Raw genomic sequence first — 12037 nt, 5'->3', positions numbered from 1 at the left:
GAAAGCGACTAGTGCCAGCTGAGGAGGCTGAATGACCGGAGTCAGAGACATCTTTAGAGTTAGGCCAACTTTTCAAATATTGTTCCAATTCTAGACATTCAGTTAGATAGCATTGTTTAAATATTCCCCATGTAATGTTAATGGAGAACTAACATGGCTGCAGTATAATGTTCAGGTGTCGTGTAAATGCATCATAATGCAGAAACCACATTGGCCCAACTGAGTGAACCAGGAGAGTAATCATTTAAGTGGGGGAAGAGTAGATGAGGTCCAAGCCAACACTGCAGAAGGAATGCACTTTAGCTGTATGACGGATACTTCAGGAGAGGAGGGTGTATTATCGATGGTCACAACAAGAGAGGGAGCAGAATCGAGATAAGAGACGGGTACTGCTGGGAAAAATGACTTGATAAGGTTTGAAAAGAACTGTTAGAGAATAGAGGTGGGAGTGTTTCTTTCAAATCAGCCAGTGATAAATGGTCATAAAGCACTGGGCCTGTATTTACAGGTGAAGGAGGTGTGGCGTTTTGAGGAGGAACAGTGTGTCTGTGTATGACTGTGTCCACCATAAAGGTGTTGTCTTAGGAGGAATAGGGTGTGTATGAATGACTACTTACTTTCTCACACACACACAGAGACACAGACACACACGGGAAACCTGTCCAGCGGGTTCTGGGTGCTGATACTGTGCATCGGCAGCCATCAGGCAGGCAAGTGTCTAGTTCCCACAGCCGTGTGGATAGGCGGAGTCTCGGCCCAGGGTTAAAGGCCGCGGGGGCTGAGCAGTAGGCATTCCTGTCCTGCAGCTGTCTCTCCGCCCCCTCTCTCTCCCCTCCTATCCCAGCAGCCTTTGCTGCTAACTCGGTGTTGTCATTTCTGGGACTGTTCAGAGGGAGGGCATTCATTCAGCTATCTGTACTCTTACCTGGGAGAAAGAGTATGAAATAAAATATATTTTAACGGCCTAGATAATGTTTAGCTTTAAAAAGACAGGTTAGAAGAATAAAGAAGGTAAACTGTAAAATAATTAAGTGGTATGATTGGAAGTTAATTATTTATCTAAATGTTCTCTTTTGTTGTTTGTCTTTCAGGTGTTCTCCATTGTTGTTGGTTTGAGCCCAGGAGGCCACCATGGAAATGCAGAGTGAGTTCATCATATTTTAATTTCATCCTTTGTTTTCTTCCTCTTCTTCTCTTAATTCTCTTCTCTTAATTCCTCCTCTCCCTCATATTCCTTCCTCTCCTTTGTTGAACTGAACACAATGCCTTCCCCCTAGTGCAATAACAAGTACGTTAAATGCATAATAGCTAAAAGGTCACTTCCAAGTGCAGTGTTGTCCATAATAACCCCTCTTTGTGCTCCCTCCTAGTGCATTAACAAGTGTATTAGAATAATAGCTAAGTGCAGTGTTGTCAATGATAACCCCATAACTCTCCCCTCTTTCCCTCTGTAGTGGGCGAGCCCTGAGGGCACTAACAAGTGTGTTAAATATAGATAATATTTTACATCAAAGTGCATTTCCATACTAACCTCTCTGCCCTCCTTCCCTTCGTAGTGGGCAATGACGGGATGGTGAAGGTGAAATGAGTGGCAGCAGACATACTATGCCGGGGACTCTGGGATCCAGTCAGGAGCCACCACAGTGAGGACAGATAACGATGGGACCGAATACAGCACCAAGCACTACAGCACCGTCACCACCACCGTCGTCTCAGAGAACCCTGCTGGTGAGACGCACACTGTTTAATGCTTGAATACACACGCACTCAAATGTACATAAACTAACATTCAAAAGTACAACCTGCCACAAACATGCACTCAATTTCACTTAGGACCATGGGGTTAAAACACGCGCACAAAAAAAACAACATTCACACACACCTTATTACTGCTTAATACTGAACTATCATTCAAACCCACCATCTCAAAATACAAACCACTCAACCCCTCTCCACCTTTCCTCTCTCCTCCCTCCCTTTTAGAAGTGGAGTCTCAGTATGCCCTGACCCGGGCCCAGCGTGTCCGAGCGGCCATGTTCCCAGAAACGGTGATGGAGGGCACGGCCATCCTGTCCACCCAGACTGACCCGTCCCAGATGACCAACGTCCAGCGCCTGGCCGAGCCCTCGCAGCTCCTCAAGACGGCCATCGTCCACCTCATCAACTACCAGGATGACGCCGAGCTGGCCACGCGTGCCATCCCCGAGCTCACCAAGCTGCTCAACGATGAGGACCAGGTACAGTACAGGTTGTTTGGTACAGCTCTTTGCGTCAGGGTTGGGCTCAATTCAGAATTTTGGAATTGACTCCTTTTCAACTCATGAGTTTGAATTGAATTCGCCACACAGAATGTAAATTGTTTTAGTTTGAGTGACAGGAAGTAAAATGTTATTCTGTGCAATTCAAATAAATTCCACTCAGTCATAGAACATGAAAGTTTAATTGACTCAAGAGGTACCAAAGAATATATCACACTTCTCTGGAAACAATGTTCATATACTCTTTTAACTTTAGTGCTTAGAATAGCCAATTATATTTCCACCAATGATTTCATAACTTGAGGGTTAAAGTAATGCATTCTGGGAAATGTAGTATTAATATGAAATAACTTCGAGTATTCACATTCAGGTTTTGTTTTCCTTTGATCATTCATTTGAAGTTTGTCCTCAAAATCAGTTGTTTCAACAATATTTTATATGCATGTATATAACATGTTTGATATTTTATCTACTAGATATACTCTATATTTGACTGCACCCATTATAGAATAGAAAAGGATTTCGAATTTCATTGAATTTCACAGAATTCAATTATATTTCCTTTCATTCAAATTTTAATTGTAATTCTGTATCCTGTTTGCTACTTTCAATTCAAATTCAATAATTGAATTGGAATTTGAGGCATTCTCAATTCAATTCTGAATTGAGGTCAACCCTGCTTTGCACGTGTATTTGTCTTTATCTACACTTTATCTACACCAAGCACCCCCCCCCCCCCATTAGGTGGTAGTCAACCTGGCTGTCATTCATTCACATTGCTATACTTCTAGTCAACCCTTGCCCTCAATAGCTCTGCATTTTCCCTCCATTCAAACTAACCAAACCCCCTGTACGTCTTCCAGGTGGTGGTCAACAAAGCCTCCCTGATCGTCAACCAGCTGACCCGTAAGGAGGCGTCTCGCCGGGCGCTGATGTCGTCTCCCCAGATGGTGGCGGCGGTGGTGCGGGCCATGCAGAACACTGGGGACATGGAGACAGCCCGGGCTACAGCCAGCATCCTCCACAACCTGTCCCACCAGAGAGAGGGTCTGCTCTCCATCTTCAAGTGCGGGGGCATCCCTGCCCTGGTCCGCATGCTCAGGTAGGAGTCTGAGGAGACGGTTGAGAGATGGTATGGAGGGGGGAGAGAGTGTGGCGCGCATCGTCGTGTCCCTTGCACTCTTCCTCTCTTCTACCTCTGTGTGTCCATCGGTGGGTGAGCGATGACATGAATGGATGAAAGATGGTGTCGGTCTCTCTCTCTTTCTTTCTCTTTTCGCTCTTCTCTTTGACTCGCAAGCTTTCTCTCTCAATACAACCACAAGATTGACAAAGCATTTAATAGTAAGACTCGATAAACTATGTTTATCTATCTAAATCCTTAAGATAACATTCTCCCTCTCTCTCTCCCTCTGTCAGTTCTCCCATGGAGTCTGTGCTGTTCTATGCCATCACCACCCTCCACAACCTGCTGCTGCACCAGGAGGGAGCCAAGATGGCGGTGCGCCTGGCCGACGGCCTGCAGAGAATGGTGCCTCTGCTGAAGAAGAGCAACCCCAAAGTTCCTGGCCATCACCACAGACTGCCTGCAGCTGCTGTCCTATGGCAACCAGGAGAGCAAGGTGTGTGGGTGGGAGGAGTGAGGGTGGGGTGGGGTGGGTAAATGTGTAAGGGGTGTGAATGTTATCCATGTTGATGTTGTGAATGAGAGTGTGTGTTTGAGTGATAGCCCTGTGTTGGCATGGGTGTGGTTGCCATAGTAATTCTGTGAGTGCATGTGAGGATATGAGATGGGTGTGGCCGGGTAGGGATGTCTGCCCTGTGTGTGCTTGCCTGTGGTTTAATGTGTAAGTGCATGTTTGGGTAGGAGTGATACATGTTTTGACCCTTTGACCTTTTTAACACCTTAACCCCTAATAGAAAGTGAGGAATTGGGCACATCCAAACATGCTACGAGCTGGACTAAAAGTGAATGTCCACACTGTTTGCTGCTCATAGAAATGCTATCACTTGATTCATATTGTTAAACTCCATTTCCCATCGTCCCTCTCTCTCTCAGCTAATCATCCTGGCTAACAGCGGTCCGGAGGGCCTGGTCCACATCATGAGGAACTACAGCTATGAGAAGCTCCTGTGGACCACCAGCCGCGTGCTCAAAGTGCTCTCTGTCTGCCCCAGCAACAAACCTGCCATCGTGGATGCTGGTGAGTGTTTGAAATATAGGGTGTGTGTATTTATAGTTACTTGTTTGTAGATTTGAGTGATACTGTGGTTTTAATGAATAGAAATGGGCATTTATTTTCAGTTGTGATACTATGAGATTATGAATGACATACATATTTTGCAGTAAAAGGAGTTAGAGAAGAGATTCTCTCTCTCTCTCCCACCCTCTCATACACATTCTATCTATCTATCCTCTCTGTTTCCCTCTGTCAGGTGGGATGCAGGCTCTGGGGATGCACCTGACAGGCTCCAGTCAGCGTCTGATGCAGAACTGTCTGTGGACCCTGAGGAACCTGTCTGATGCCGCCACTAAACAGGTGAGACTTCTACCATCCAACCGAGAGCCATATAGAGGCTGTTTCCACCCCTGCTGTCTGTTTCTCTCGTGTCTGTCCTAACCTCTGACCTACTCGTGTCTGTCCTAACCTCTGACCTACTCGTGTCTGTCCTAACCTCTGACCTACTCGTGTCTGTCCTAACCTCTGACCTTTTTACTTACTCTTTTTACCTCACTTGCATTTACTCTAAATGTTCTTATTTATTTGAAAATCTACTTTATTTATTTATTTATTGCAACAGCAATGTTTTTAATAACCTCTAATATATTACAGATAAACAAATATCTCTCTCTTTCTCTCTAGGAGGGTCTGGACAGTCTTCTTCAGACCCTCGTTGGTCTCCTGAGCTCTGACGACGTCAACATGCTCACCTGCTCCACTGGCATCCTCTCCAACCTCACCTGCAACAACGCTCGCAACAAGGCCATGGTCACCCAGGGCAACGGCATCGAGGCGCTCATCCACGCCATCCTGAGGGCGGGAGAGAAGGAGGACGTGGCGGAGCCGGCCGTGTGCGCCCTGCGTCACCTGACATCGCGCCATTCCGATGCTGAGGTGGCCCAGAATGCTGTGCGCATGCATTATGGTATTCCCGCTATCGTCAAGCTGCTCAACCAGCCCTACTACTGGCCGGTCATTAAGGTGAGCGGGGGAGAGAGAGATGAATAGTTGACAGATGGTTGCCCAGGGAGAGGGCTTACCATTCATATAACCGGCTGCTTAATTCGCCATGAGGTGAGAAGTATGAGGCATTAGGAGAGAGGGAAAGAGGAAGACAAGGTTGTGATGGAAGGAGGAAAATGAGGCATAAGGAAGAAGAGATAACGGGGAGAGGGAGGTAGAGGGAAGGTGAGTGAGGGAGAGAAACTATAAACGATGACGAGATGGGTAATATTTGTAAAACAAACGGTCTCTAACCAAAAAGAATGTTGCTTTCTTTGTGATCCCCAATCAAAATGGCGTCCGTCTCTAACCCCGCCTCTCTCTTGTCCTCAGGCTGTGGTTGGTCTGATCCGTAACCTGGCACTGTGCCCAGACAACCAGACCCCTCTGAGGGATGCGGGGGCCATCCCCCGCCTGGTCAATCTGCTGCTCAAAGCCCACCAGGACGCCCAGAAACACGGCTCCGCCGCACAGCAGACATACCAGGTAGATGTAAAAACAGATCTATGTACTTAAATGCATCATTGACTTAAAACACATATCTATCTATATACAGTGGGGAGAACAAGTATTTGATACACTGCCGATTTTGCAGGTTTTCCTACTTACAAAGCATGTAGAGGTCTGTCATTTTTATCATAGGTACACTTCAACTATGAGAGACGGTATTTGATCACCTACCAACCAGTAAGAATTCCGGCTCTCACAGACCTGTTAGTTTTTCTTTAAGAAGCCCTCCTGTTCTCCACTCATTACCTGTGTTAACTGCACCTGTTTGAACTCGTTACCTGTATAAAAGACACCTGTCCACACACTCAATCAAACAGACTCCAACCTCTCCACAATGGCCAAGACCAGAGAGCTGCGTAAGGACATCAGGGATAAAATTGTAGACCTGCACAAAGCTGGGATGGGCTACAGGACAATAGGCAAGCAGCTTGGTGAGAAGGCAACAACTGTTGGCGCAATTATTAGAAAATGGAAGAAGTTCAAGATGACGGTCAATCACCCTCGGTCTGGGGCTCCATGCAAGATCTCACCTCGTGGGGCATCAATGATCATGAGGAAGGTGAGGGATCAGCCCAGAACTACACGGCAGGACCTGGTCAATGACCTGAAGAGAGCTGGGACCACAGTCTCAAAGAAAACCATTAGTAACACACTACGCCGTCATGGATTAAAATCCTGCAGCGCACGCAAGGTCCCCCTAATCAAGCCAGCGCATATCCAGGCCCGTCTGAAGTTTGCCAATGACCATCTGGATGATCCAGAGGAGGAATGTGAGAAGGTCATGTGGTCTGATGAGACAAAAATTGAGCTTTTTGGTCAAAACTCCACTCGCCGTGTTTGGAGGAAGAAGAAGGATGAGTACAACCCCAAGAACACCATCCCAACCGTGAAGCATGGAGGTGGAAACATCATTCTTTGGGGATGCTTTTCTGCAAAGGGGACAGGACGACTGCACCGTATTGAGGGGAGGATGGATGGGGCCATGTATCGCGAGATCTTGGCCAACAACCTCCTTCCCTCAGTAAGAGTATTGAAGATGGGTCATGGCTGGGTCTTCCAGCATGACAACGACCCGACGCACACAGCCAGGGCAAATAAGGAGAAGCTCCGTAAGAAGCATCTCAAGGTCCTGGAGTGGCCTAGCCAGTCTCCAGACCTGAACCCAATAGAAAATCTTTGGAGGGAGCTGAAAGTCTGTATTGCCCAGCGACAGCCCAGAAACCTGAAGGATCTGGAGAAGGTCTGTATGGAGGATTGGGCCAAAATCCCTGCTGCAGTGTGTGCAAACCTGGTCAAGACCTACAGGAAACGTATGATCTCTGTAATTGCAAACAAAGGTGTCTGTACCAAATATTAAGTTCTGCTTTTCTGATGTATCAAATACTTATGTCATGCAATAAAATGCAAATTAATTACTTAAAAATCATACGATGTGATTTTCTGGATTTTTGTTTTAGATTCCGTCTCTCACAGTTGAAGTGTACCTATGATAAAAATTACAGACCTCTACATGCTTTGTAAGTAGGAAAACCTGCAAAATCGGCAGTGTATCAAATACTTGTTCTCCCCACTGTATATGTGTGTGTCCAACTGTTACATCAGTAATTCGCCCTATTCTTAACCCCCCTAGTCTGTTACTGACTGACTCTTGCTCTCTCTCTCTCTCTCTCTCTCTCGCTCTCTCGCTCTCTCTCTCGCTCTCGCTCTCTCGCTCTCTCGCTCTCGCTCTCTCGCTCTCTCGCTCTCTCGCTCTCTCGCTCTCTCGCTCTCTCGCTCTCTCGCTCTCTCGCTCTCTCTCTCTCTCAGGATGGCGTGAGGATGGAGGAAATTGTGGAGGGGTGCACAGGGGCCCTGCACATCATGGCAAGAGACCCCATCAACAGGGGAGAGATCGCCAACATGCAGACCATCCCACTCTTTGTACAGGTAAGAGCTTTTTTATCTCAAAGATTTGTTGTTTACTTTTAAGACCTCAATATCTATACATGTTGCTGCTTTTATCTCCTGTAGATGCGTGTTAACCATTGTCTCCCTCCTCCTACCTAGCTGCTGTACTCTCCAGTGGAGAACGTGAAGCGCGTGTCAGCGGGGGCTCTGTGTGAGCTGGCCCTGGACAAACACTCTGCGGAGATGATCGACGCAGAGGGCGCCTCGGCACCACTCATGGAGCTGCTGCACTCTAACAACGAGGGCATCGGTGAGACGACCCCTACTGAACACGTGATTTATGATGCATCACTAGTTTCAAGTTTTTATTAGTCGTATGTACGGTGTACGAATGTTATATATCGTCCAACGAAATGCTTACTTGCATGTTCCTTCTGGACAATGCAACGACAATAAGAAATAGTCAAAAATAAGAGTACGAACCTAAAGTAACTGGCAGTAGAGTAGAATAAACATTTTAGCATAAATATAATACAGGAAGGTACAATTTATAGTCTAATATTTACATGTGTTTTGGGGATGGGGGGGAAGTCTATAAACAGAGCAGTATATTAAGCTGGTAGCAGCAGTTGTGATGTGTGGAGAATCAGAGCAGGTGGTCAGTCCAGTTCAAGTGTTCAGCAGTCTGATGGCTTGTAGATAGAAACTGTTTCTGAGCCTGTTGGTATCAGACCTCATGCTCCGATACCGTCTGCCCGACGGTAAGGGAGAGAACAGCTCGTGGCTGGGGGGTGTGGGGTCCTTGATGATGCTGCTGCATGCCTTCCTCAGGCACTGTTTCGAGTAGATTTCCTGGATGGGTGGAAGCACGTCACCAGTGATGTACTGAGCCGTTTTCACCACCCGCTGGAGGGCCTTGCGGTCTATGTGGATAGATTCGGAGGTTGTTGTTTGGCGTCATTGAGAGGAAGTTATGATCAGGAAGAGAATGCTTTTTTTTAGTCATTGACTGCATAATGGGCTGCATTTCCATAAACCAGGGGAGCCTCAACGGGCGCAAGTCTCTGCTGGCTTTCATCTCTCTTGCACTTCATTGACCAATTATTGAGTCTGGGCCACATCTGATCTCTTAACTCAATTGTTGAATGAGACAAGGTTTGAGAAGTAGCATTACACACTGTAGCCATTTGCGTCCTGCTGATACATCCTCTCAGATCTGGGTGTATATGAACTTTGTCAGCCAATCAATGTGTCCGTGTGATAATCTGACTGTTAGTAACCATGTCTCCTCTCTCCCAGCCACCTATGCAGCCGCTGTCCTCTTCCGCATCTCCGAGGACAAGAACTCCGACTACAAGAAGCGTGTGTCCGTGGAGCTCACGCACTCCCTGTTCAAGCACGACCCCGCCGCTTGGGAAATGGTGAGTGGAGCTATGCTCGAGGCCTCTAGCGCCCTCTGTGGCGAGGAGGGAGTCACTGCAGGATCTAATGACAAACTGCAGCTTCTCTCAATTCTGATTAACTGAAGAAAATACTTTGCTTCTAGCGGTAATTTAACATTGATAAAAATGCATGTATTACATTTTCGTAGATTCTTACATGTGAGGTATATTAGTTTCTGTAAAATTGCAAAGTGTAAAGTTTTTACTAAGAGAAAGGTAGAGATATACGGTCTGTAGGTAGACGATACAGTTTAAGAAAACAGGCGAAAGCGTTGGCAATTTGACACAGTTTCTGTCATCCATATATGGGCAAATCGCTGACTTAATTTTGACCTTTCACCTCGTGACCCCTCCCCAGGCCCACAACGCTGTCCCCATGGAGGCAGGCTACCCAGCAGACGGTGAGTAACTCACTCTGGCGAAAAGGTGCCCATACTGCACATTCCTCAGCCCCATACTGACTGGCTGACTGACACTGTAACATGGGGCAGAACAGAACGCAGGCCTTAGCTCTATTGTCTGGATTCATGTGTGCCAGTGGGTTCAGGTGCTAGTTAGTCACTGTTCCAATGAGCGGTTTCTGTGTAAAGTTAATGTTACAATCAATGTATTGTTTTTCTATATTTGTATTTCTGACATGTATAGGATTTTTATGATATGATTATACTGTATTGTTAAGGAGAGAAAAAGCAATTGATCTATATAACTTCAACAGTTAATTTAAACGTTTGGCCTCCCATTTTTTATGAATGAAGTACAAGGGTCTCTTATCTCCAGAAATGTAACTATTTTTGCAAAGTGTTGATCTAACTATGTGTGTTTCAGAGCTGGACGCAGGCTACAACCATTATGGAGACTACCCTGCTGACATGCCCATGGATGGGGAGATGGGCATGTCCGATGTTGAATACCAGAGCGGTGGCGTGACCTACGACATGAGGCAACCGGGATATGCTGACCACTATTAGGACAAGGGTTAGTGAATACACCCAATAGACACATTTACACACGCTCTTATTGTCAAGGGCAGACACACTAAGACACAGCAGCCATTAGTTACATACCAACATACATACACCTATTATTCTAAAAACAAGTCACACACCTCAAGTCAACCAGTTGGAGCGCTTTTTAATAAAGATGCACTGTTCTCTCTACAGACACTGAAGGGATGAGAAGATGAGAGATGGGGTGAAGCAGCAGAAGAAGAGGAGAAATCACAGAGAGAATCTTCAAATGGAGTGATGTCAATCTGTCTCTGCTCACCTCCATGTAATATATGCAATTATCACTGACTGTGGGACTCGGAATCTAACAGGGCTTACCTTCTGTTTTCTAAGAATAATGATGATGATGCACATAGGTTTTTAGTCGAAGACGTTTTAAGGGTGTGTGTGCTTTTCGATGGGTAATCTATGCCAAAGAGATTTTATTTTGTGATGATAATCATGTAGCTTCCTTTTTTTTTTCTCAATACTAGTTGAAAACACTGCCAGAGGTGACTCGACAACGATGTGTACTGTACAGCTCACCTGCTCATGTTTCCTTTCTTCAGCCTTTGTAATGGACACTGCTGTTTTAACTGTTTCTTTTAACACTATTTGCTGTTAACATTCTTCCCACTGTGTCTCTCGAGAGTCTGCATGAGTTAATTCACAAGTTAGTAGTGAGTTAATTCATGAGCTAGTGGTGTAATATTCTTACATGGACTCTCACACAGTAGAAGAGAACAACCCAATAGATGGGATTCTACTGGAGGCCCGAAATCAAGAACCTTCGGTCGAATGCTACTGACAGGGAATTTGTCTTTCTACATAATGTTTTTACTTCAATTTTGTTTAAGAAAATAAAGAATATATTAAAGTACAGGCAGACTGGGTATTGATAATGATTTTACTGTAGGGAATATTGAGTCTGGGGAAATACTGAATATCTGGGGCAATGCCATACTGTTTTTTGCTCTGTATAGCATAGAGGCAAGTACATCTTTCCTACCCAAATTTAGGGAAAGTACTCTCTTTATCCAACGATGATGATGCATAGCCAGTGCTGCTGATGTCAGAACCGCCACCCTTCTTGGGACTGTAGTAGTTACTTACATCATCATGTATTTATGACATCACTCTCTAGCGGGATAACATTTTCAGTAGTCTCTCAGCCAAAACAGTCACATTCTCTTCAACAGCACTTTCTCCTCCAGACATTTTCTCTACATAAAATGGCTTGTGGCTCCATCTAGTGGCTGTTGAGAAACCGGAGACCATGTAATAGAAGTTCAATTGTCCAGAGACCTGGCTATAGTATGTGATTTTATAATACTCCAAATTAGCCTACATTAATGTGCAACATATACCCTAAATTATTTCCTAAATTACGTGTCATTTAAGGCTGTGATCTGTGCACACCTTATAAGGTAAAACTTCCAGATAAAACATTACAATTGTCTCATGATGCTTAATAACTCTTAAGTTGAACATTTTCAAAAACACAATAGGCCAACACATCTTTTTCAAAAACAAATATTTGCTGTAGGTGAAGCGGAGTAGAAAAATAAATGTATTTATGTACTTCTGCGAAGACCGGCCACGGGGAATGTCTGACTGATCTCTCTTGCTGGTCTCTGCACACAACAAGACATAACACTCATCACAAGTGCTACCTTATCGATAATCATCTTCCCCCCCAGAAAATATCTGGCACATGGTAAAATACAGCA

General features: G+C 45.3%; 1 protein-coding gene across 1 annotated transcript; it reads left to right on the top strand.

Annotated features, from left to right (window-relative positions):
• The first annotated feature begins 888 nt into the window (after window positions 1–888).
• jupa (junction plakoglobin a) lies at window positions 889–11189 on the top strand. The gene is given in 18 exon segments (XM_045205551.1): window positions 889–937; window positions 1092–1144; window positions 1557–1585; window positions 1587–1728; window positions 1984–2237; window positions 3122–3360; window positions 3678–3813; window positions 3815–3880; window positions 4318–4462; window positions 4695–4798; window positions 5123–5461; window positions 5816–5968; window positions 7799–7918; window positions 8039–8189; window positions 9179–9300; window positions 9680–9722; window positions 10147–10296; window positions 10482–11189. Coding segments are annotated over 16 exon segments (2199 nt in total). The 5' UTR covers window positions 889–937; window positions 1092–1131; the 3' UTR covers window positions 10290–10296; window positions 10482–11189.
• Window positions 11190–12037: the final 848 nt, after the last annotated feature.

This window comes from Coregonus clupeaformis, chromosome 20 (genome assembly GCF_020615455.1).
Source record: "Coregonus clupeaformis isolate EN_2021a chromosome 20, ASM2061545v1, whole genome shotgun sequence".
In the NCBI taxonomy this organism is placed as follows: Eukaryota; Metazoa; Chordata; class Actinopteri; order Salmoniformes; family Salmonidae; genus Coregonus; species Coregonus clupeaformis.
Note: the sequence above shows the minus strand (reverse complement) of the source record. Positions and strands in the feature narration are given on the sequence as shown.